Genomic DNA, 27,413 nt, shown 5'->3' on the forward strand with positions numbered 1-27,413 from the left:
AAAATTTAAAAAATATTTATAAATTACATTTTAATAAATATTTTTAGTATAACATAATTTAAAAGTAGTATATCTATAATCGGGTCGGTTTGGGTTCGGTTTGACTTTTTTTAGTTAAAACCAAACCAACCCTATAATGGTCGGGTTTTTTTTTCAAACACCAAATCAAGTCAAACCAAACCACTAGTCGGGTTTTTTTTCCGGTTTGGTTTGGTTTGTCGGTTTGGTGCGGTTTATCGGTTTGTCCTGTACAGCCCTAGCTATGGAGGCTAATTAAGTTTTTTCTCTCAGCTATTTATAAAATTTCCTCCAAAAAAAATAGAACAAACGAATTGAAATAAGTAGAACAATAGAATTGAAACAAAGGAATTATAAGTAAAAGACAATTGCTAGTCTACCAAATATATTTACCATAAAATTGCCTTCCTCTGAATCGAAAGTTTTCCTATGACATTTTCAAGTTGGGATAAGGAACTTTGATGTGGATACTAAATTCGAATTAAACAATAGAAGAAGATATATCTTTATTTCTTGTGAATTAATATAAGCCTTTCGTGTGACCTTACAAAACTTCTCTGAGGCCAGTCTCAGCTAATCGCCGGCTGAAGCTACTAGTTACTACATAACACATCTTTCTCCAGTACAAATTCCTAAAATTTAGACTCAACATAGTCCATAAAAACATAAGAATAACAACTTCAATCAGTGGTATATCGGATTATAAGCGCAAAGGCTAGCCATGAGATCCCTGAAATCGACCGACGAACCAACAAAGTTTCTGAAGAGTGATTACTACGCATTCCATAAGAGATGCAAGACACATGACACCCTCCTACTAGGGTTCCTTAATAGTAGAGAGGGTAGAGTAACAATCACATAAATCTGCAATGCCAATGACAAGAAAATGAACTTCACTATTCAAAAATCAAATCTACAGGAAGAAGCAGAAAAGTCAATAATAAAAGTGTAACCACTACATTTTATCAGTTTCGAATGAAATGAAGAGTAACTCAAAATCTTTGTGGTAATAAGGTCAAACTACTGCAAAATAATGCATTCAGCCCTTAAAACAATGCCCTAACGAGAAAACCAAAAGGAAATGAAATTAAGGGAGAAGGAGCTCCAAATTTTGCTTTAGCAATGCGCACACAACATTTGGAACTTCTCTGATCTATTCCTGGCAAGTTTCAGCAGGTGAATCAAGCAATACGACTCAAAGCATCGTTATTATCACTGCTAAGGCCTGTATAATCACTTCAGTGCAAAAGCTGAATCTATCTTGACATTTTAATGATGCTCTATACCAACTATTCAAATAACAGAAATTCAAACCTAATGACAAAAGTCTTAAAAGGCATTCAATTCGAAAAATACTAAAAAAAGAAAAAAAAAATGTCAAGCTTTAATAGATACGACGGCTGTGTGCTGAGTCTGCTGAATAAAGCAATCCTAGCCAGCAAAATTCATGAGTAATTGTTCCAAACGTGTCAATTTCAAATCTCTCTTCTTTTTGTGCACATATATGTTTGCCACACTTTGCTCAGAGATTCTTGGCTACCAATATACCTGCTGCTATTAAATAAGGTGGGTTAACCTGAGCCATGTTACAGAAACAGAACGCTAACAAAATCATCTAAGTACCAATTCCCAGTTTCTTCGTCCATGTTATACTGACTGATAAGTATGTCAGCTACAAGTTATCAAAGACTAAGTGTCAAATTATGGTATGCTCTGAAACCCAGTGTACTTGCACATGCCTAAGTAACAAGGGTGCTATAAAATGCAGTTCTTTTCTAAACTGAAGACAATTTATAAGGAAGGAGTCGAACGATACTTAGGATGAAAAGCATGAAATACCATTAGGATAAATGTTACCCCCATTCAACAATTCTTTTTTTTAAGGGAAAAGGGTCAAAAATGCCCTTAAAATATTTGAAATAAACAAAAATGTCCGTTTATAGTTTGGTCCAAAAATGCCTTTGCCATCAATACTTTGGTCCAGAAATGCCCTTATTGTTATTTAATGGGTCAAAAATGCCTCTATTGTTACCAAATATATTTATTCGAAAAGGCATTTTTGACCCATTTGGTAACAATAGGGGCATTTTTGACCCATTAAATAACAATAAGGGCATTTCTAGATCAAAGTATTGACAGCAAGGGCATTTTTAGACCAAACTATAAACGGAGGGCATTTATGTTCATTTCAAATAGTTTAAGGGCATTTTTGACCTTTTTCCCTTTTTCAATGACCGTGGTGTCCGGGCCAGCTTTCTCGCACCTTGACTAATTCCACGAGATACCTGCCACCTTCTACCACCAAGCCTATATTGATACCTGTAAATTTCGCAATTTTCCTTCTACGGTCTTGGTATGTTTTTGTATACAAATTTACCTTTTAAGTATGATTTTTTCTTTTCTTATTGGTTTTTTAGAGACTCAATAGTAATGCATCAGCAAAAGCTATTTAGTTTATAGTTGCCCAAATTCTGAAATTAATGGATTTTGCAACTAATAATTTAACAGAGAGAAATCAAACACGGCCCAAGTTTCATAGCAAGTTGGAACTGATGTCATGTGTTTCTGTCTCTCTCAAACACATTGAAATCCCATGTGTCCTCTCTGTGCCTCCAACAGTTATCATTTCTCTAGGAGTAATTTATTTTAATAGATTTGGAGAGTCTTTCTTCTCCTTGAAGTAAAAGTTCGAGATGCATTAACATTTATCACACACTAGTGATGTCATGTCATGATTCCTTAAAGACAACATGGATATGGATGGCAGGCAGACCTATATTTCTTGGTTTTAATAGGAATAGGATTTCTGGGCCTTGACGAATGGCCGTCCACCTTTTACTTTAGAAGAGCAAAAGGCTCGGGGCATAGCAGGATGAACCAATGTGAATGAGTGTAAGCTTTGTCTCCCTAACGCTATTGGTGTTGACCACAGTAGGTGCTACCATGGTAGCAAAAGAGGCCAGATGATATGAGTTATTAACATCAAGTTTCAATGCCACCCAACATTCTAGTGTGACTTGGCGAATAATATTGCATATGAAAGTAGGACCTTATATAATTTAGAAATAGCACTAGGAGAAAGAGTCTTCTGCAAATCAAAGCAATCAATAACAGGTGGAAAAAAGAAGGCACGTGATGTCTTTCTGACAAGAAAGGTACCTTATAAAATTCAGAAATCGGAAGAGAGAGTTCTGTCAAGAGACTGCATAACTCCCCGCTCGTCCAAACTATGGATTGACAGGTCATTTGTCGAGCAATTTTAAGTATCATTCTAAGTCTGCATTGAGATCAACTCATCATGCCCACATTGTCTAATACCAACTATCATCGTCTCATTGATAGGTAATGAAATGTCACAGCATGGTCGGCGAGGTGCCTTCAACTGATTCAGGAAAATTAGATATTCAGCAGAAGAAGCGTGAGATAGAAATACACCACAAATAAAGGCACAGTAATAATAACGAGACCATGAAAACAAAGTTCAGGGTCCATAGGCATGCAGAGTACCTGTTCAACATCAACGGCTAACTTCTGTGAGAAGACCCTTATCTTTACCAACTGTTTTGTAGGATTACTTCCTACACACTTCCTAACATTGTGTCTTGTATACTCAGTCCATATGCCATCTCTACTAGAAAGCACGTTTTGCAAGAAGAAGACATCAGGTTTTTTGCAAGGATCACTAGGGTTGACTCTAGTGTTGAACATATAGCTTGCAGAAACATTTTTACCCCTTTTCCATGGTCTAAATGTTCGCTGCAGCGAGAGGAGATCTGGAAGAAGTTCATTCCCTTCAAACACCTGAACGGCATAACCCCATGCAACTGAAACTGTCAGTAAATTGGACTTGTCATAGCACACAGTTTGTTCCAAAATCCTAGCAGGATCAGCATGGACAGCTTTGAAAAGATGGTCCACTGCTTGAATCCTAGTCATGCCAGGAAAAAGTGGCTCCACCGCATCCAAGTGATGAAGTGATAACAAAGGTGATAATGGATGTGCAGCAAGGATACCAAACAGCTCTCCTCGAACATCAACCTATTTATAGTGAAAGCAATTTTGATTTAATATACAAAAGATAAATCAAGAACATCCTAGGTGGCTTATATACTCACATGGGAACTCTCAAAAGGCTAGTTCATTGAATTTCCATAAGCAAAGGGAAAAATTTGAGGTAACTCGTAAGCTCACAAAAAGGTAGCATACTAAAAACATATTACCTCATCCAATTTATGTGATAGTATTTCCTTTTGAGTCTGTCCCAAAAAAGAATTAACACTTTTCTATATTTAGAAACAACTTAACTTTAAAATTCTCACTTTATCGTTAGTGAGATGATTTATAACCAAACAAATATCTATGACTTGATTGTGACCACAAGTTTCAAAAGTCGTTCTTTCTTGAACTCCTTGCACACTCAAACACCATCACATAATTTGGGACCGAGGGAGTACAAATATAAAAAAACATTAAACACTATTTGTATCAAAACGAGCCTTATTTCAACTATCATAGCAATTGCAGAACTACAATTGAAGAAAAAAGAGCAGTTATGTTCATTGATAACATGCTAAACAGAGTGGTCATAGTTTCAATATGCTGCTCATTAAATCAACCAAAAGATATCAAAAGTTCAAACATTTCCCTGTGATACGCGAACTTGACAAGATTTCACATAGTACTAACGTGCTTTATCATTTGCCTCATGTTTTTACTCAACTAGGAATAAAACATCTAACCAATGAATCTTAAGATCAACCAATAAGGTCATCTCATGAAAGCCAGCTCCAAAATTCCATCTTGGTCTATTAGTTTATAGTCCATGTTTTGTTCATGGAATCCAAACCCCACAAAAAACAACTACAACATACCCTATATGATCCCACAAGTGGGGTCTGGGGACGGTATAGTATACACAGACCTTAATTCACTGAGCATAAGCAAAAGTCACCTGATGGAATCCAGGTTCGCGGGTCAAACGTACTCCAAGCTCAGCTACACAAGAAAAAATCCTGGAATCACTTCCATACAAATGAGGGTACCTCATCAAACAAGAATCCAAAACCCTAGCTAAACCCTTAGCCAATGGAGCACTAAGGGCAAACCCACCCCCTCCAAATGCCATATCAAACGAGTTCTTCTCATTCTGCTCATAACTCTCCGAATTATACCCAACATAATACCACTTCTCACAATCATATTTTGACAAAACTCTAACCAAATTATCCGTAAAGAAAATAGTGTCATCATCACCAAAAATAAACCAACGAGTATCAGTAAAGTTTACATTTTTAACTAAATCAAAAGTATCTTTAACAATACGTGCAATCCGGATCGCCGAACGACGACCAGAAGGGAAAGAATAAGGAAATTTGGAAGTATCCGATGAAACAAGAATGGGGGGAGATGAAACAGAGAGGGTAGAACTGGAAATCGGGTCGTCTAGGAAAACGACGACGTTGGTGGAATTGGGTTTGTACCAGAGGTTAATGTAAGGAAGACGGAGAGAGAAAGAAGAAGAAGAAGCGGCAATTGAGAAGAAGATGTGTGAGATTGAAAGATTAGTGGGAATTGAGGGGGTTTTGGAGAAATTGGGATTTGGATTGAAGGAAGTTTTAGGGGTATGAATGTGGTGAAGGAGGAAGATGAGGTAGAAGATGACAAGTGTGGAGAAGAGTAAGAGAACATCTTTGAGTCGATTTTGGGTATGGAGGAATCTTGGAACCATAGGCATTTCTACTGTGTTGGATGCACTGAGCATGGAAACTGGATAGTAACTGTAACTATGGAAATCGAACTGTGTTGTGAGCAGATTTCAGATTTCTTGTTCTGTTTCTGGAGATCCCCTGTTTCTGCTTCTGTTTCTGGGTTTGAACGATGGTGTTTAATGAAAAAGTAGACCAAATGATGTCACGTGAAGCCTTTTAGAGTTTTGGCTTAAAACATCCATCAACTATCCGATAAACTTAAAGTAAATTCATATATTATAAACGGAAAAAGGTCAAAATTATTTCTGAACTTTCAAAAATAATTTATTCATGCCCTTCGTTATACTTTAGGGTCAATTATACCCTTATTATTATACTTTGGGCCAAATATGCCCTTGAGTATAACAGAGTGTCACGTGTCGGTCTCTCAGTGGACAACTTATTTTTCCTTTTAAATGTGTTTTTTTATTTGTTTTTAAATCTGTTTTTTATTTGTTTTTAAAATTTATTTTTTTAAATCTATTTTTTTAAATATGTTAATTTTAAAAAAACAATTTATTTTTAAAAAAGATAAAAAAAAAGATTTAAAAAAAAGAAAGATTTTAAAAACAAATAAAAAAATAGATTTAAAAAAATAGATTTAAAAAAATAAATTTTAAAAACAGATTTAAAATCTTTTTATTTTAAAATCTGTTTTTTAATCTTTTTTTAAAAAAATCTGTTTTTTATCTTTTTTATTTTAAAATCTGTTTTTTTTATCTTTTTAAAAAAAAAACTTTTTATTTAAAATCTGTTTTTAATATTTTTTTAAAAAAATCTGTTTTTTAAAATTAACATATTTTAAAAAATAGATTTAAAAAAATAAATTTTAAAAACAGATTTAAAAACAAATAAAAAATAGATTTAAAAATAAATAAAAAAACATATTTAAAAGGGAAAATAAGTTGGTCACTGAGAGGCCGACACGTGGCACTCTGTTATACTCAAGGGCATATTTGGCCCAAAGTATAACAATAAGGGTATAATTGACCCTAAAGTATAACGAAGGGCATGAATAAACTATTTTTCAAAGTTCAGGGGTAATTTTGACCCTTTTCCATATTATAAAAGTGAACAAAAAATATTTTTTATTTATGTCAAAAATTTTAATATTCATCCTTCCATTAATTTCTTGGCAAAAACTAACGGCTATGGTCATTTTTCTTCCTTCTTCCTCTCGCTCTATTTTCTCTACCTTTCCTCCTCAACCTTATAATCGACGCGTGACGGCTTTTATGCAGTAGTGATCAGTACAGTAATCCGATGAGTGAATATGGGCTAAACTCATCTGAATCAAATAGCAAAGGCCAACAGACAACGGAAATGAAAACGGGTCGGATGAAGAAAGACAACAGAGGATTCAGTGAAAATAAAGGCTTCCGTGGAAATTCTTAGTACAAAAAACTCTATTTCTGTATAATCTTTCAACTTAACTCTTTATGATATGAATGCTTCAACAATTGCATAAAAGGGATGATTTACTTGGTCAATATACAAATTTTTTTTTTAAATAAGTTTTTCATTGTATTTATTACTGTCAGTTCTTTTATTTCAATGCTTCAATTATAGCTTTGATTGTTTTGTTCATATCTATTAAGACTTTATTCCTTGATATATTTTTTCTTTTTTGGCTTAAGTGTGCATTTGATAAATTGGATTTGAATCAATTGATTGGTCGATGACAAAACTAAGTAAGTTGTATGTAGTATTTTATGTTGTTTATTCAACTTCGAATTTTGTCTTTTCTTGAATCCAAGTTGTCAGGCCAAACTGCTGACTTTTAGACCATAGCCGTTAGTTTTTGTCAAGAAACTAACGGAAGGATGAATACTGCAATTTTTGATATAGGTAAGGGATGTTTTTTGTTCACTTTTATAACACAGGAATGTACCTTAAATTTGTCCCATAGTTAAGAAATATTTTTAGCCAAAAACTTAAACTTTTTATTTTTTTTCACTGGATGTTCGATATTTAGAGGACATTGAAATTTGACTAAACTCGAACATAGTTGAGTTATGATTAGGAGTGAAATGACGCTTGGATCTAAAGCTGGTTGATTCTTTTCGAAATGCATTGAGACACATTAGTTGACTAGACATCTAGGGGTAAAGCACTATTTCGATGTGGATCGCGAAAGCAATATCAAATCGAGGCAAATTCTAAATACTAGATATGACCTCAAAAATAACAAGGGACAAGGTCGGCTAGTGGGACAATGGGGAATAAGCTTTGAGTGTGAGGTAACATTAGAAAATTTCATATTAATAGGTAAAATGTTCTCTAACAAAAATGACTTTGTATTCAAGGTGACTAAGCCGATAATTTATACTTTGTTTAGATGGTTATTAGCAGTCTGTATTGTATTGTTAGTGTAAATATCATGTTTATTTTGATTGTTACTTAAATTTTATTTTATCGTATCGTGTTAATCTATTGTTAGGTAACGATGAAAAAATTTATTTTATGTAACGACCAACTTGGTGTGATTATGTTGTTATCTTAATGTTTTCTTTTTTTGTTGTCTTTACTTATATTTAATAATTCTATTTTATTCTCTATCCTATCTTTTTAGAGTAGTTCTATTATATACCTCTTTTTTTTCATATGTGACATTATATAATAATAAAAAATGATACAATATATTCAAATATTATAATCATTAAATAATATAATATAATATGATAGATCATAAAACAATACATAACAAATATTTAAATAGATTGTTGTTAAGGTGGAGTGGTTCACGTAGTTTTTCTATTGCCTAAAAGATTTTCCCCACATTTGTTTTCTATATCTCTTCGGACCTGCGCATAGCGGGAGCCTTAATGCATCGGACTGTCCTTTTTTTATTTTCTATATCAATTTGTATGCCTTGATTGATTTGGCACGTGAATTTTAAAAAATTGAATTTTGCAATCTTAAATCAAACATATATATATTAAATATATTAAAATATTTTTTAATCTTATCAACTTAAATATATCATATGAAAATATGAACTTAAAGAATGGTTAAACAGAAAAAGAAACATTTTAAAAAGTAGAATTTCAAATTTTAAATTGTGATTTTAATATTTTTTAAACATAATCCATAAGTTTATATTTTGCAAGAAAATATTTATATTTGATGTGACGAGATTACCCGTATCATATGGAATGATTATATCAAAGAATAGCTAATTATTATAATTATGATTGATTAGTGAATCTTTGTAAAATTATATGTATTTAAAAATTTGTAATAGTATGTAATCACAAATATTTATTCATAAAAAGGAATTTGGAGATATACAATTTATTAATGCGATAGCTTAAGATATTTCGATACTTCATTTTATATTTTATATGAACTATCTCATTTGATGAGTTTTTATAAAAGTTGGGGGTGTTTTTACAATTTATGATGATTTTATGTTTATAAAAATAAAGTATTGTTATGTCGAAAAATGGACAAAGTGCAAAATTAATTTCATCTTTATAAGAAAAAATCAATTTTAGTAAAAGAGGAGTCGCCACTTAATTTTTTAAAGAAATTAAGAAAACTTAATTTAAAAGACCCTAACAGATTTAAGTCTTAAAAATTCAGAGAAAAAGGTACGAGATTCTTATTTCCACTTTGAGAAGGTGTTAAGCATTCAAAGTGGCCGCTAACGCGTGGTTATCCGACGATTTAAAAAATTATTTGACTAACTTTTAAAAATATTAATTTAAAATAAAATGAAGACTTTAGAATTATTTTTTAGAAAAAATGATTAAACTTAAACATTGAAAATAATATAGATGTATATAAAAAAAAGTAAAAGTTTATCAAATAACTAAGTAAAGGTAGAAAATCATTTAAAGAGCAAAATTAATATGAATTGGTTTATCTTTAGGGGAATCTAATTAGGTTAAAACAAATTAAAATTAATATCTAAGAAAGCATAACTGACATAACTAACTAAATTATTACAAACCGAATCAATATAAATACAATAAATAATACATGAACAACAATAAATAATAAGAACAGCAATAATAATAATAAGAAGAACAACAATAATAATAATAACAACAACAATAAGAAGAATAACAATAATGATAACAAGAACAACAACAACAATAATAAGAACAACAATAATGAGAACAACGATAATAATAACAACAACAACAACAACAACAATAATAATAATAATAATAATAATAATAATAATAATAATAATAATAATAATAATAATAATAATAATAATAATAATAATAATAATAATAACAACAATAACAATAATAAGAACAACAACAACAACAACAACAATAATAATAATAATAATAATAATAGTAATCAACAACAACAATAATAAGAACAACAACAACAATAATAATAATAATAATAATAATAATAATAATAATAATAATAATAATAATAATAATCAACAACAACAATAATAACAACAACAACAACAACAACAACAACAACAACAACAACAATAATAATAATAATAATAATAATAATAATAATAATAAAAATAATAATAATTATAATAATAATAATAATAATAATAATAATAATAGTGTCAAACTACTTGGAAAAATAATGAATAAAACTAAGTGCTTTCATGAAATAATCCTAACATATTCTAGCTAATTAATCCTAACACATGCTAACTATAACAAATTTATATCATTAATCTAATTATTCTTATATACATACTAACTAAAAAAAAATAAGACTACGAATCAACTAAATATAAAACATGAAATAATTAAATAGAATAAAGCTGAAAAATATTTTACCTCTTTCCGGGCAACAAGATTGAAGACGATGAGCGGAAGACAACTTCACCACCACCCAAGAGTTTGATGAAACTCCAATCTACAAAAAAAAAGATTAAAAATTTAGACTCGAACCTTCGTGGGTTCGACGTTATAAGAACACTATTCTTAGCCTAAATTTTGACTTCAATCTCCTATTTTTCTTGAAGAAAAATATAGATTGAAAGCTAGAAATTTTCATAACTTTTAGGCTGGGGACAAGAGTCCAAAATCCTAGCCAAGTTAAAAAAAATTCTAACTTTGGGGTGGCTAAAAAAAACCTTCCACTTCTTTTCTTCTTAATAAGAATATAAGCCTTTATATAGGCTTCAAAAACTATAAATTTCCTTCTAATTTTCGATGTGGGAGTTTGAGTTTTTGTTTTACGAAATTTTTTTAAAATACAAACTATAATTAAACTAACCTAAATATCATTCTATTTAGTTAAAAATAAAATCTATTTAAAGATGCTTCAAAATTTTAAAGAAACTTGATAGCTAATTTGCGTTGTGGAAGGTCAAAAATGAGTGTCAACAAGTATAACTTTAAAAATTCAAATAAATTTCATTCAAATCAACATAATTTCAAATCACCGATAATTTAAAATCATGCCCAAACAAATCCTAAATATAACGTTGGGGCTAGTCTAAATTACAACGGTCACAAATGCTTCTAACAATGAAACATTTCTCCACAAAAAAGAATAGTTTATAAACAATTTCTAGGGAGACATTGTAATTAACTCATCAATTCCACATGGTCTGATTTGAATATCCATAGATTTCTCGGACGATAATGATATGTCACAACACTGACGACGTGGCGCCCTAACCTGAAACATTTTAAAAAAAATCTTTTAGCTTAAAATAATAATCAAATAAGTCTGTCAATAGTTTACAAGTACTTGTTATATTTCAAATAATGAAATTCAAAGACAACAACAATAATCCAGTGTAATTCCACAACGTGGGATCTGAGAGGATAGATTGTACGCAGACCTTACTCCTACCAAGGTAGGACAGCTGTTTCCGAGAGACCCTCGACTCAATAAAGTATAAAAAGACGTTAGATAAGGCTAAGAAGTGAAGAGGTCAATAAGTTTAAAGCGATATGATAAGGCAAATAACGGGGGCGCTACAAATAAAATAGAGTAATGAAAGTATGGAAAGTACAGAAAGTACGAAAAATAATAGATAATAGCAGATATCAGAGAATAAAAATTTATAGTGTGCTAAAGAGCTACTAATACGATAGACTATCGTGACTATATACTAGCCTTCTATCCTAATGAAATTCAAATCTGCATGAAAAAAAAAGTTTAAATTTGCAAATATTGAATAATGATCGAACTAATTGTAATGTTGATATATATATTATTTACCGGTACTACATACTAAAAAAACAAAATTTCTGAAAAGTTCCCCATCAACATTGTATTCATCACAACTGTCTCTTTGGACTTTCCATTGGAATATCAAATTTTTCTTCGTTGGAAATTCAAGATTTCACAGGATACCTGTTACCTTTCACTGGCAATCCAGCAACAAGCCGGTATTATCAGATAACTATGTTCATCAAGATTAGAACAGTTGAAAAGAAATTACCTAGTATTTTGTTTCTTTTAAAAATTGAATATAAGGCTTCGTGGAGCTCAATCCACGCGCTATTGATTTGACCACTAGGCCATATCCTTTGGTGCTTTTCTATTCGTATTTTTTTCAACATCAAAATGATTCAGCGAGGCAAAAAAAAACATGAGCAAAGCCAAGAGGTGTCAAGGGGTCATCGCCGGATAATTTCAATATATATATAGAGAGAGAGCTAGGTCAATCTTTTTAGGTACATAGTAGATATTGATCAATCCCCTTAGCTTTTTGATACATTTCATTTTTATATTTTGAATCATCTTACTAAAAATTCTGATTCCACAATTACTATATACAAACAAAAAAAAAAGGAAGAAGCAAAATAACAATGATACAAACATAACCAACATACCTGTCTAGTTTCACTATCCAACTTGGTAGAAAAGACTCTAATCTCTTCCAAATTCTTGATTACTTTATTGCCATCTTTTGTGCATGTTTTTCCCACTACTCTGTGCCTTGTATAATTACTCCAAACTTTATCTCCATTAGAGTCAACACTTTTCAAAAATGCAACCATTTTCTTGCAAGGACCCCTAGATTCCACCTTTGTCCTAAACATAAAATATGGTCTTTTCTTATCTTTATCCCATGAATCAAACGACCTTAAAACTGTTATAAGCTCCGGAACTTTAACATTGCCTTCGTATACTTGTATCGCGTAACCCCAAGCCACTGCGACTGATAATGAATTTTTTCGATCGTAACAAATAGTTTGTTGTGATATTCTTGCAGGATCAGTGTTAGCAGCTTTGAAGAAATGTTGTAGAGCTCGAATTTTGGTCATGTTAGGGAAAACTGATTGTACACCTTCTATATGATGAAGTGATAGTAATGGTGATAATGGATGTGATGATAGCAATCCAAATAGATTTCCCCATAAATCATCCTGACAAATATAATAATTAAAAGAGATGAAATATTAATAGTGGAAATGTTTGAATAGATGAATATAAAGCAAGATGTCATGAGGTGAAATTTTGTAAAAGCAGTAAGATCTAATATTTTCAAATTTTTGATATCATTAATATTTTTTAATATTATCTGCGCATCATGATTTTAATTCTAGGGAATTGATGCAAGTGATGCCTACGTACCTATTTGTCCTCTAAATTATCAAAAAAAATCACTATTTTAATATAATGATATTTTCTCTCTCTTTTTAATCTATATTATGAATTTATGATATATCTAAGTGTCAAGAACTCAAGATGAATTTTATTAACAAAGAAAAAGAAATACTAATAACAACTCAATTCCATCTTAATTGGGATTAGTTATATGAACCATTCACACTAAAATTCCACCCTATTCCCGAAATATCGTTAATAAAAACAAGATTTACCGGATTTGAATATATCAAAAGACTGTCAAATAGCAGGATTATCTAAAGGAGGGGAAGAAAAACAATGAAATATCACCATAGCCAAATTCAAAATTTTGAGTTTATGGTTGTGAATTTTCGAAAAGATAGTTTGTTAGGTTCTGAATAAATTATTTATATATTCGTAAAAAATTTACACAAATATAAAGTATTTATCAAAACTTCTCAATTCTACTAAACATGTAACTAGAACTTTATATAAGCCTCTTAATATCATTAAATCAGAGTTGAAAAGTAGGGAAATATATTGCTTTCATTTCGAATTAGTTGTCATAGTTTACTTTTCAAAATTACTCATTTTCTAAGCTAAATTAAATTAGATCAACTCAATATTTTACAATTAAAATTTAAATATTTGAAAACTATACAAAAAGTACTAAAAATTGAAACTTTTCTCATATCAATTTGGTTAATACATTTTTAAAATATTTATCAAAATTCATATAATTTAATTCTCAAAAAACAAAACATGACAACTAATTTAGAACCGAGCAACAGTAAATAACATTTACCAAAAGTAAAAGAGAGCAATAACTTTTAAATGTTTTACTTACTTGGTGAAAACCAGGTTCATGTGTTAAACTCACTCCAAGCTCAGCCAAACAAGAGAAAATCCTAGCATCACTACCATAGAGACTTGGGTACCTCATCAAACAAGAATCCAAAACCCTAGCTAAAACCCTAGCTAAAGGACGACTTATTGCATATCCGCCTCCACCAAATGCCATATCGAAAGAAAAATAATCATTTTGAACATAGCTCTCTGAATTAGATCCTATATAATACCATTCATTATGATCATATTTTTCTAACATTTTCACCAAATTATCCACGAAAAAAACTGTATCGTCGTCCCCGAAAATGTACCATCGCACGTTAGGATCGTTACGCGCAACCACTTGTTTAATCATGTACGTTAGGCCAAGGGCATAACGTGCACCCGCACGATGGGTATACGGGAATCGAGACATGTCATCATAAATGAGAATCGATGGAAGATCGATGTTTTTCGGGGAATTAAAAATTTCTGACGAAAAGTGATCTAAGAAGACGTAAGTTTTCGTAAAATTAGGTTTATACCATAGATGGAGGAATTCTTTGCGTTTTGAAAAGGTCTTAGAGGAAGAAGCAATTGAGAAAACAAGGTGGTTAACGGTGGTCGGAGAATTTTTTGTGGCGGTGACGATAGCGAAGGAGAAAGAGGTTAATTGGTGGAGGATGGAAGAATGGTAATTGAGAGCAATAAAAAAAATTGACATAAAAATGAGTATCAAGAAAATGTCTTTGAAGCAAAATGTGGTTTTGAAAGCTGACATTTTTAATTTGATTAAAGAAGGCTGAGTGAACTGAAAATGACTTATTCAAGTCAATTATTTCCTCTATACCCTTCAAATAAATGTGTTTAAAAATGATGAAGCATTTTTTGGGGACAGATTCAATGTGTGTGAAAATGTGTTTAAGTAAAATATATTGGTAGACCTAGTGAATCTTAGACTGGATTTTGTGAGCAGAAACTGACAAGCTTTTGAAAATTAGCAAGTAATATTCTTTTACCTTACTAACACAAATACACTTGTGGCCTATTTGGAAATTGGAAGGATATATGAGAATGGAATTGGAGTGTAATTATAGTTTGACTTGTTTGTTTGGTCATATAGTTATTTGGTTAATAGGAAATTGGATATAATTGAAAGGAAATGATTAAACTTTCTAATTGTTTGTTTGGTCATATGATTATTTGGTTAATAGGAAAATGGTATAACTGAAAGGGGATAATGTAACGATCCATTAGGTCGTTTTGAGTCTTAGAAATTTTTAGTTTATAAAAGACTCATTCCGTAAAATTTTAATTGAGTATTTTGGACTTTTTGATAATTACGGTTATTTAGTTGAGAGAAAAACTTAGATAACTTATTTAATTAGCGGGTTAAAGTGTTAATTTATTTATCACTCTATACCAATTATTAAAGGAAAAAGATAGAGTTTATTAATTTTGATACATAATTGAGTAGAAAAGAAAAAGAAGAAAATAAATAATAATAAAAGAAAAAAAACATATATATATATATATATATATATATATATATATGTATAACTGGTAAAGTTGATGCCATGTGACCAGGAGGTCACGGGTTCAAGCCTTGGAAACAGCCTCTGGCAGAAATGCAAGGCAAGGCTGCGTACAATAGACCCTTGTGGTCAGACCCTTCCCCGGACCCCGCGCATAGCGGGAGCTTTAGTGCACCGGGCTGCCCCTTATATATATGTATATATATATAAAATCTGATGGCATTAAGCCATCAAATATAAGTATAAGCAGCAGCGAGAAAGCCAACAAGAAAACGAATCAGAAACTGGAAAAAAAAATATACGGAGGAAGAAAGAAAAGAAAGGGGAAAAAAATAAAGGAGAAGAGAAAAATAAGGATTTTCATTCTAAAGCGTCCAGGTAATTATTCTCATCCTTTCCATTAAATTTTTATGCGATTATGAACATATTTTTATGGTATATTGGTGGAGAAATAATGATAAAATAAGGAAATATGACCCTAGGTTCTTCACATAAAATCTTGATTTGGGGGTCAAATAACGATCTGTTTTAGCTGAAATTTGACATGTGAGTTTATTTTATCATGAGTGAACATAATCAAAAAGAAAATTTCAGATTTGACTTTAATGACTCAGGATGACTTTTTGACCCAATTTTTTATCCAAAAATAAATATAGCTATATGGGTGTCATTGAATTCGTATTCTTATGAAGATTATGTATTTGAACAGATTTTGATTGTTTGGAAGCGTTACGAAAGTCTCAAGTTTTAAAGTGATTATTAAATTTAATTGAGGTTTAACCCTACTTTTGAAATTCAAAAAATATGGGAGTTGACATGTTAAGTGGCATCAAGATTAGGAATGTGTTTATAGAATTTGGTGAGTTATTGAGTCTAGGTTAAACATATATATAATATTGGTGTTTACGAATTAGTTTACTTATAAATATTATATATTTGATAGATTGAAATTGGTCTGAGGCATTGAAGAAGGGAAAGACATTGGTGGATTAGCTTGCTTTACTTCGGTTCTTCGATTGAGGTAGGTTATGGTTTATTCTATATCATAGATAGACTCTTAATAGTGATTGATAGTCATTGAGTAATGCGTTAAGTTTACTATGCGTTTAACTGTTGTGGTTTGGATGGTTGGTATGTTGTTGTGATTTGTCTGAAATTCCAAGACCGTAAAATTCATAATCTTGAACGTGCCCTATCAAAAATGGTGCCTTGAATAAAGAAGGCTTGATGAAATATTGTTAAAGAAGTGGAATATAATCATAAAAAATGATAAATTAATTATATTTGGATCGGGTGTCACGTTTCGACACGGTATATTTAGATCGGGTGTCACGTTCCGATACGGTATATTTGGATCGGGTGTCACATTCCAACACGGTATTATTGGATCGGGTGTCACGTTCCAGCACGGTAATATAAAAGGAGAACAACTTAAAATGACTTAATGCTACCCAATCTCCAATAACTCATTTTCCAAAAGAGTGTGATATGGAGGCTTGAGTCCTCATGTGTGATCTTGATATTGTTGACTGGTTATGTAATTGTTCATTGGTTGCCACCTGTTAAGTGTTATTGTTGATTTCCCGCTATTACTTTATACATATTGATTCCTATTTTGAGTCGGTCGATGATACCTACTCAGTACATATTGTCCTATACTGACCCCTACTTGTATCTTTTCTTGTTTTATTTTGTGGAGTGCAGCGAGTTTTCCATCGACTTTGACTCGACCTCAACTCTAGTCAGTCTCCAGTTCATCGGGTTGCAAGGTGAGCTATCCTTCTAGCTGACGATAGAATCTCTTGTCATGGCATGGTGTCCTTAGTTTTCGGACACACTATATTAATTGTTTATTCTGGTGTTGATATTTTCAGACTTAGTTTTAGAATTTAGATATCCTTCATGTGATGACTTTCAGGTTTTGGGAAAACGTATTTAATTGAGCTTCCACGTTATTGTCATATTTATTAGTTGGGGTTTGTATCGTTGATTCTCCCACCATAGAGGTTAAGTGTGGGTGCCACTCATGGCCCATTTTGGATCGGGACAAAATGAAACATATATATATATGTCATCACATATATATATATATATATATATATATATATGTTTCATTTTGTCCCGATCCAAAATGGGCCATGAGTGGCACCCACACTTAACCTCCTAGGTGGGAGAACCAACGATACAAACCCAACTTATAAAATATGACAATAACGCGGAAGCTCAATTTATGAGAGTAAGATATAATAAAACCACTAAAGTCTATTAGATACGTTTTCCCAAAACCTGAAAGTCATCACATATAGTACATCTAAATTCTAAAACTAAGTCTGGAAATATCAAACACCGGAATAAATAGTTAACATAATGTGTCCGAAAACTAAGGACACCATGCCATGACCGAGAGAATCCAACACGAGCTAGAAGGATAGTTCACCCTGCAATATGATGTACTGGAGACTGACTAGAACTAAGGTCGAGTCAAAGTCTAGGGAACACTCATTGCACTCCACAAAATAAAACAAAGAAAAATACAAGGGTCAGTACAGGACAACATGTACTGGGTAGGTATCATCGGCCGACTCAAAATAGAAATCAATATGGATAAAGTAATAGCGGAAAATCAACCATAGCACCTAACAGGTGGCAACCAACAAGATCAAGATCAAGTGACACACAATGAACAATTACATAACCAGTCAACAATATCAAGATCACACATGAAGACTCGGGCCTCCACATCACACTCTTTTAGAAAATGAGTTATTGGAGATTGGGTAACATTAAGTCATTTTAATTTATTTTCCTTTAATATTACTGTGCCAGAATGTGACACCCGGTCCAAATATACCGTGTCGGAACGTGACACCCGATCCAAATATATTGTGTCGGCTCGTGACACCCGATCCAAATATAATTAATTTATCATTCTTTATTATTACATTTCACTTCATTAACAATATTTCATCAAGTCTTCTTTATTCAAGGCACCATTTTTGATAGGGCAAGTTCAAAATTATGGATTTCACAGTTTTGAAATTTCAGACCAATCACAACAACATATCAACCATCCAAACTACAATGATTAAATGCACAGTAAACTTCACACGTTACTCAATGACTATCAATCACTATTAAAAGTCTATCTATGATACAGAATAAACCATAACATACCTCCACCGAAGAGCCAAAGTCAAGAAAGCTAATTCACCGGTGATTTTCCTTTCTTCGATGCCTCAGAACGTTTTCAATCTATCAAGTATACAATATTCGTAAGCAAACGAGTCCGTAGACGTCCATATTATATATGTTTAACCTAGACCCAACTCTATAATCAATTCCCTAAAATTCAAGCTTAGAGTTAAGCCTCAATTTCTTCAAATAACATAAATCTAATGGTATTCATATAATAAAATACACTTAATATTTAATTACATATCTCCATATATCAAACTTAATTTATAATATGATAACAAAATAATAATAATTAAGGTCGAAGTCAACTGATTGTACAAAGTGATATGGTAAATTGAAATAGCACCAAACTTCTCATTCATCTATCATTAACGCCTAAGGATTGGCTATCCTATAGTGTTGGTCATTATTATCTAATGATAATTCATAAATCTTTTTATTCAAAAATTTCCATAAATTTCTTATTATTGGCTACAATGGTCTACACATGTTTCTGGCCAAAACACTTTACCACCAACAATAACGAAATGGGATTTTATCCCTTCAATTACAAGCCATATACAAACATATGTATGGTATCATAAATTCAATCCAAATTCAAAAGTTAGAGCTTCAATCAGTGTTATCTGAAGTCACGTTCCTTTCTCCTCTAACATGTTCTTTTTTTGTGCCCTCAATTTATGATCTAAAAATTATTAAACCCTACTACTTATTTTAATAAATATGGGACAAGTGGTATAGGGTATTAAATAAATTATCAATTTATCTCACCAATTAAATTAAATATCTAAAGTTAGCCCTCACTAAATAATTATAACTACCAAATAGTCCAAAATACCTATTAAAAATTTACGGGATGAGTTTTTTATTAAAATAAAAAGCTCTAGTACGCAAAACGACCTAAAGGGTCGTTACACATTTCCTCTCTTCTCATTTCGTAATCTTTATTTTTGTGATTCTATGTAATTGTTTGTAAATTTTTTCTCTTATTTATTTTCTTCATTTAGTGTAACTATGTTATTATTCTAGTTTTTAAAACTACATATCCTGAATCCTGATATTAGAAAGAACGAATCAACTCATTCACTTTGTCTGATTATTCAACCTGTAAATTAAAGAGATAACTCCTTTGTAATGACATGTCCCACTCATTATTAAAAAATACCTCGTTGCATGATTTCGAGAATTATTGAAATACCCAATCATTTTAATTTGGGGTGACACGATGAAAAATTTTGGAATTTGAAAGTTTGTTTCGACTGATGTCATTCCATCATATTGGGAATTTTTTCAATGTAGCGGCTGGCAAGTCACTAGCAAGCTGACAGGACCAAAAACTAGAAAATGCGGATTTTATATTGGGACTCCTCCTCTTCAGTTGAAAAAGGACTAGGGTTATTTCAAAAGCCTTGCTAAGTTGCTGCAAGCTTAGGGGGAATGGAGAGGAAGGACTCCTCCGTGAAGGGGGTGAAAATTCATGGATTCTAGGCCTACTTCCATTAGAATTCGCCTTCACGAAGTCAGAAGTTCAGGTTCAGACTTCTATAGTACCTGCTTGGCGCCATGTAAGCTAGGCTTAATTGAGTAGTTGAACTTGTTTTCAAATCATGTGATAAGTTTAGATTGACGAAATTTTTTATGTCTAGGCCTTCTAGCACGGAATTTAAATGGCTAAAATGTGTTGACTATTGTTATTTAGGGTGGCAAGGTACTTGATTGATAGTGTTGGCCTTACAACTGTTGTTGGGTGTTTATAATATGGGTGTTAATCTAGGGGTAATCGAATGATGAGCTGAAAATTTATTTGGGAAGGGTCACGGGAAAAAGAGCCTGTACCTAACTCCCTGTGAACTACTATATATCCTATCCAAAATTAAGTTAGAGTGATGGACCATAGTTGGTTTAGGTGATGGTTGAATGGTTTTTCAATTTACGTTATGTGTGTATGTTGACTATTTTATTAGTATTGCTGGTACAAATATCTGTTTAGGAAATAAAGGATGAATGTGAAATGATATCTTGTTGTTAACCTCATGCAATAAACTTGTTTTAATTACTTGTGGTCTTACAAGTATGGTTGTATTTATTGCACGTTTTTGACCCATTAAATAAAAATGCAATAAACGTGCAATATGACTTTAGTGATTAATCAGGGTAAAATGATAAACTCACCATATCAATAATTGATTTCTTAATATGTGTGTTAACTTAAAAATTGACAAGTAAAAGGGAACGGAGGGAGTAGGTTACTTTTATTTATGAGATTTTTTTAGAATTGAGCGATATTTAAAAAATTATGTTTAATAAGGATATAGTTAAAAAATAATTGTTAATTTTAGTTTTTGAATCTTTACAGTGACAATTATGTGGGATATATATTTTTTAAAACTAATCAACAGTTAAGATTGGACTAAGAAAATATATATTATCCTAGTTTTATGTGGTCAAATCAATTAAATGCGAACAATGGCTACGTGCCCACAATAGTAATTAAATGGAGTATTAACCTCATAATGTGAACAAAACAGCATACATTAAAAGATCATCTAACATTAAACAACTTTATTACAAAACATAGGAAGTATTATGTCAAGCATACAAAAAAAAAATTATGATGTTATTAACTTCAAAAGTGAATGGAACAATACATAACATTCAAATACACAAATTTATTAATGTATATGTCTTTATTGATGTATGCCTATTCTAAATGTTCAGACACGTTCATGAACTTTACTAGCATAGTTTAATTTGTACTCTCTATTAATTTGTATTTTAACCATCCAAATAATTATGCATTTAGAAAAAAAAATACTATATTTACTCAAATCAGTTTTTTTAACTTTAAATTTTCTATAAATTGAAATCGCACTCAAATTCCAAAACCACTCATTCATTTGCAATTAATATTTCAAATTGAAAGTTGAAGAAAAAATAATTAAAAAGATAAGTATATTATGGCCAAACTTATTTGGCCCATTTACTTAAATAATATAATATATATGATTAATTATGAATTTTAGTATATACTTTATCTTTACAAAAAATGACAATACTTTTTTTACCCAAAATAGCAAAACATATAAAGTACCGTTCTTTTTCTTTTTTTCTCTCCCCTACTTTTTTTTTATATAAATGAAGCTTTTTTTCTCTCTCTCCCGTTTTTTCCATTTCTTTTTCTCTTTCTCTTTCTCTTTTCTCTCTCTACTTCTTCTCTTCATTTTTTGTCCGTTTTTTCTATCTATTTTTTTCTCTTTCTCCCTCTTTTAGTAAATAGTAATCGTTATATTGAAAAAGATGGTGTAAAATTAATTTTAATTTTATAGAGAAAAAATCAATTTTAAAAAAGAAGAGTCACCACTTAACTTTTTAAAGAAATTAAGAAAACTTAATTTAAAAGACTCTAACAAATTTAAGTCTTAAAAATTCAGAGGAAAAGGTACGAAGTTCTTATTTTCACTTTGAGAAGGTGTTAAGCATTCAAAGTAGTCGCTAACGCGCGGTTATCCGACGATTTGAAAAATTATTTGACTAACATTTAAAAATATCAATTTAAAAAGAAACGAAGACTTTAAAATTATTTTTTAGAAAAAATGATCAAACTTAAACATTAAAAATAATATACGTGTATATAAAAATTTATCAAATGACTAAGTAAAGTTAGAAAATCATTTAAAGAGTAAATTAACATGAATTGGTTTATCTTTAAGAGAATCTACTTAAGTTAAAATAAATTAAAATTAATATCTAAGCAAATATAAATAACATAAGTAAATAAATTATTACAACCCGAATCAATATAAATATACAATAAATAACACATTAAATATGACCCGACACTTAGTTTCTGTACTCCTGAACTAAGTTGTTGGGTCATCTGCGTTTTGGGCCTCAAGCACAATTCTACTGTATATCGTAGCTATATATATACTGTATATCGGATTGTGTATACACAATATATATTATACAATGTATACAATATTATTTCTGTATATCGAACTATATACACACCATATACCACCTGTTTGTTCCCTATATTTGTTGTATATCATTATATATTAGACTGTATATCAGTGTATATAACATTTTTTTGCATATCAAACTGTATAGATATTGTATATCAGTGTATACAATACTGTTTTTCACCTGTATTTCGTGTATATAACCCAATATCAATATTCAAACCATGAATATTAGCTTCTTTTTCATGTATCAACTTTTTAGCAATTTAAGCAAGATAATGTGAGAATCAAAACTCAACAATATGCAAGGATGTAATACAAAGATGGACTCGAATCGATATCACATTCACCAAAATAAAATTACATAAGCATCTACTCATTTTAAGCTAAACCAAGGATTATGTCATGCTATGTTAAGTAAGATATCAAATTGATGGGCATCCTATAGGTGACTAACAATATATATTATATGTAGACAAAGAAAAGGAAAGAAGAAATATATTCAAGTAACTAAAGGACATGGAATTAATATATACGCTATACTAACTCAAATTGTAAATAAAGAATTAAATCAATTACCATGAAAGTTTTAACTAAATAATAACTTAAGCATATTTTTTTATTATATAAATCATGTTAAAAGAAGAAAATTAAAAATATGAAAATTTATATTGTCAAAGAAAACTACTTAGAAAAATAATGAACAAAATTAAGTGCTTTCATGAAAATAATCCTAACACATGCTAACTATAAGAAATTTCTATCATTAATCTAACTATTCTTAATACATGCTAAAAAAAACTACGAATCAACTAAATATAAAACATGAAATAATTAAATAAAATAAAGCTGAGAAAAGATTTTACCTCTTTTCGGGCAGCGAGACTGAAGACGATGAGCGGAAGATGACTTCACCACCCCCCAAGAGCTTGACGAAACTCCAATCTGCATAAAGAAAAATTGAAAATTTAGACTCGAACCTTCGTGGGTTCGACGTTATAAGAACTCCGTTCTTAGCCTAAATTTCGACTTCAATCTCCTATTTTCCTCGAAAAAAAATATAGATTGAAAGCTATAAATTTTCACAACTTTTAGGATGGGGACAAGAGTCCAAAATCCTAGGCAAGTTAAAAAAAAATTCTAACTCTGTGTGGCTAAAAAACATCTCACTTCTTCCTTCTTCTTAATGAGAATATAAGCCTTTATATAGGCTCCAAAACCTCAAATCCCTCAAGGATTTTCGATGTGTGAGATTGAGATATTTTTTTTTTAGAAAAAATTAAAAATTTTAAAAATACAAACTATAATTAAACTAACCTAACTAATATTGTATTTAGTTAAATATAAAAAAAATTGATATGATTTTCAAATAACCACATAACTAGTAATCAAGGATATAGTTATATAGAAATACGTATATTATACTAAAATTTATAAAAGGATAAAAATAGTTAAGAATAACATAAAAATATCTTTGTTTTTTTATAAAAGCAAATTATTTAAAAAATGTTCAAAATTCAAAGAAACTCGATAGCTAATTTGCGTTGTGGAGGGTCAAAATTGGGTGTCAACAGTAATAATTAATTATTTTAATTTTGAATTATATATTATAGAAATGATGCTTTTACTATTTTTTAAATTAAATAATTTTTTATATAAATACATATATAATGCATTTCTAACATAATAAAAGAAATAAATATAAACAATAAGTGTAATACATTTTGAATTCAATATATTATACATATTATAGACATAATTTAATGCACGTGGTGGATATATAACTAAAATATTTTTAATATAAATGTATTATAAGTAATATGTGTGAATTTCAAACATTCTAGTACTATTTAAATTAATTTAAGTTGTTAGAAATGTATTATATTTGTTGAAATAACAACAATTGAATTTATAACAATGTATAATATTGAATTCTAATTGTAATACATTTTGAACTCAATATATTATACTTATAATAGAGATGTTTCAATGTACGTGGTGAATATATAACTAAAATATTTTTAATACAATAATATATTTTGTTAATAAGAGAAAAAATAAAAAATAATTATACTAGATTTTGAATTTAATATATTATGGGCATGTTTCAATTCGCGTGGTGAATATATAACTAAAATATTTTTAATGTATTCCGTTAATAAGAGAAAAAAATAAAAAAAATTATAATAGATGTTGAATTCAATATATTATAGGCATGTTTCAATGCATGTGGTGAATATATAATTAAATATTGATAATACAATAACATATTTTAGCACCACTAATAAGAAAAAAAATAAACAATAATTAAAATATATTTTTAAATCAATTTATGATACATATTATATGCATCTTTCAATAAATGTGGTGAATATATAATTAAAATATTTTTAATATAAATATATTATAAGTATTATATATAAATTTTAAATAATTCAGTACTATTTAAATTAGGATAATTAATTATTATTTTTAAAAAAGAAAAAGAGAAAGAGAAAGAGAAAAAGAAAAAAAAATAGAAAAAAAAAAAGAAAGAAGAAGAAGCACGCAGAAAGGGTGGCAGAGGGAGAGAGAGAGGGGAGAGGGAGAGAGAGGAGTAATAAAGTAATTTTAGTTATTAATTACGATAAATATGCTATAAACCGTAATTAAAAAAAGTATTCTAAAAAGAAATAATTATTAATGAAATAGAGTTCGTTCACGTATAAATTCCAACTTATTTGTGACTCTTCTTTGAAAAGTCAAATAAAACACAAATGGTCTTTTTGGGACCTTTTTAAAAGTTATTAAAACAAGAGGTGATGGCGGACATATACAATTAAAATTTGAAGTTTATGAATTTAATTTTTAATTTTTTTAAGTTATTGAGTTTTAAATCAATATCTTATACATATTAAATATATTTTTAAATTTAAATAAAAATTTTGAATTAAAATTATTAAATTTGATTGAATTTATATCTCAAAAGACTAGCTCCGCCCCTGAAATAATTGATGGTATAATATACCAGACGTTAGTTATAAAAAGAAAATCATTACGTATTTTTTTTGAAATATATTGTTTGCAAAGAAAAGCAGGGTCAAAGAAAATGGCATCCACAATTAACAATCCACGTCCAACAACAAACATTAACTAAATAAATCACAAGTGACCAACATTATGGTACATTATTGGATTGATTTATCTTTAATTAATGGTTTCGAATTCAAACTTTCTATATAAAGATTTTTTTTTAGGGGGTGGGGATGTCATTTTCGAATGATCCTGCTATATACAATTCAAATTTAATCGGAACTTCATGAACTTCAAACACTAAAAAAAAACAACTAAAAAATCACTAATAATAGCGTGACACATCACACTTGGGACTCATATCAACCTGTCGTTTTGGTCCAACAGCCGTACGTGAGTTATGAGAAATCCCATCAAAACGAGGTACTACTGACTTATATTTTTCGTTTCAATTTATTTATTATGTTTAACTTGACATAAAATTTTAAAAAATTAAAAAGACTTTTGAATATTATAATTTTAAATTAAAAATATGTTAAATATATTAAATATTTTTTAAAATGGACTAAAACGAAAAAAATATGAGAAACATATTAAAATAAAGGAAGCAATATTTTTGGACGTTTGAGTTGAGCTTAATTTAAGATTCATTTATAATCAAACTATCAGAACATATATTTATTCCAATTTCTTGATTTACTTGATACTGTGCCCCTATGTTATATTGTCATGCTTGAGATGCCCAAATCTAGTCATGCCGGAGTTGTTAAATCCCACATCAAGTAGGAAAGTTAATAAATGAATTTCCTTATATATTTTTTTAACGATTTAAGCTGTTTGAATTGGTTTAAAAGTTGGTCAAAATTATTTTTTAAGACATTTTTAGTTTTTAAGAGTGTTTAGCTTTCAACTTTAATTTTTGGCATAATACATAAATATGCTCTTTACCTTGGCCTCATACGCAAATAGACACTCAAATTTGTGTAAAATTGAACAAGTAGGCATCGTGTCCTACGTGACATAATACACGTAGGATGCAAAATTGTCATGTAAGATACCATATAGGACGAATGCGTCTATTTGTTCAAGTTTTGAAAAGTTAAAGTGTTTACTTGTATATATTGGTAAAGTTAAAGGTCATAGTTATCAACTGAAATCAAGTTGATGATCATATTTATGTATTATGCCTTGATTTTTTATTTTTTATTTTTTCAGTCAATCCAAACGAGCTCTTGCTCGTGAGCTAATTTTTGAAATTAAATTGGCCATTCTGATCATTTCTAATCAATACCAAATCTCAACCACTTCAAGATTTTTTGATAGAGAAGAAAAAGGCTGTGGAGCCAAATTATATATATTATATATATATATTTGAGCCCATTCCAAGTCTCAACCACAGAATAAGATAGTTGTTTCACAAGCCAAAGTTAATTTTTTTTCTTGTACTCTCATCCATGCACGTTTATGAATTAAAAAAAGAATCAGAATTCAGATGAAGAGGTGTCAAATCAATTCTTCATCACCATAAGAAAAGAAAAAAAGAAGATTGTCATATTGTGTGGACGTAATGAAGCGGCCAAAAGCTTCATTTC

At 30.1% G+C, this 27,413-nt stretch overlaps 2 protein-coding genes across 4 annotated transcripts; both read right to left on the minus strand.

The window, feature by feature from the left end:
* Positions 1-493: 493 nt before the first annotated feature.
* On the minus strand, positions 494-5,970 carry LOC129892509 (uncharacterized). 3 transcript variants are annotated; one of them, XM_055968088.1, is made up of 4 exons: positions 4,970-5,970; positions 3,526-4,056; positions 3,178-3,400; positions 494-882 (listed from the first exon to the last, which is right to left on the minus strand). In XM_055968088.1, the coding sequence occupies exons 1-3, from the start codon at positions 5,777-5,779 to the stop codon at positions 3,290-3,292; spliced, it is 1,452 nt and encodes a 483-aa protein (XP_055824063.1). In that variant the 5' UTR covers positions 5,780-5,970; the 3' UTR covers positions 494-882; positions 3,178-3,289. The 3 variants fall into 3 exon arrangements, with proteins under 3 accessions (XP_055824063.1, XP_055824062.1, XP_055824061.1); XM_055968087.1 differs by lacking the exon at positions 494-882 and adding an exon at positions 911-1,569 and having other exon boundaries at positions 4,970-5,969; XM_055968086.1 differs by lacking the exon at positions 494-882 and adding an exon at positions 911-1,572 and having other exon boundaries at positions 4,970-5,969.
* Positions 5,971-11,273: 5,303 nt separating this feature from the next.
* On the minus strand, positions 11,274-14,898 carry LOC129891156 (uncharacterized). Its single transcript, XM_055966426.1, has 3 exons — positions 14,137-14,898; positions 12,551-13,087; positions 11,274-11,384 (listed from the first exon to the last, which is right to left on the minus strand). The coding sequence occupies exons 1-3, from the start codon at positions 14,896-14,898 to the stop codon at positions 11,274-11,276; spliced, it is 1,410 nt and encodes a 469-aa protein (XP_055822401.1).
* Between the last annotated feature and the right edge of the window lie 12,515 nt (positions 14,899-27,413).

Source organism: Solanum dulcamara, chromosome 6 (assembly GCF_947179165.1).
Source record: "Solanum dulcamara chromosome 6, daSolDulc1.2, whole genome shotgun sequence".
NCBI lineage: Eukaryota > Viridiplantae > Streptophyta > Magnoliopsida > Solanales > Solanaceae > Solanum > Solanum dulcamara.

Excerpts from the sequence above, each read along its gene's own strand:
- LOC129892509 (XM_055968088.1), bottom strand. The coding sequence starts at position 5,779 with ATGCTCAGTGCATCCAACACAGTAGAAATGCCTATGGTTCCAAGATTC. Across the intron at positions 4,057-4,969 it reads GCGAACCTGGATTCCATCAG|GTTGATGTTCGAGGAGAGCT; the intron begins GTGACTTTTGCT and ends CACTATAAATAG. Across the intron at positions 3,401-3,525 it reads TAGCCGTTGATGTTGAACAG|TTGAAGGCACCTCGCCGACC; the intron begins GTACTCTGCATG and ends TTCCTGAATCAG.
- LOC129891156 (XM_055966426.1), bottom strand. The coding sequence starts at position 14,898 with ATGTCAGCTTTCAAAACCACATTTTGCTTCAAAGACATTTTCTTGATA. Across the intron at positions 13,088-14,136 it reads ATGAACCTGGTTTTCACCAA|GATGATTTATGGGGAAATCT; the intron begins GTAAGTAAAACA and ends TATATTTGTCAG. Across the intron at positions 11,385-12,550 it reads TGGATAGTGAAACTAGACAG|GTTAGGGCGCCACGTCGTCA; the intron begins GTATGTTGGTTA and ends AAAATGTTTCAG.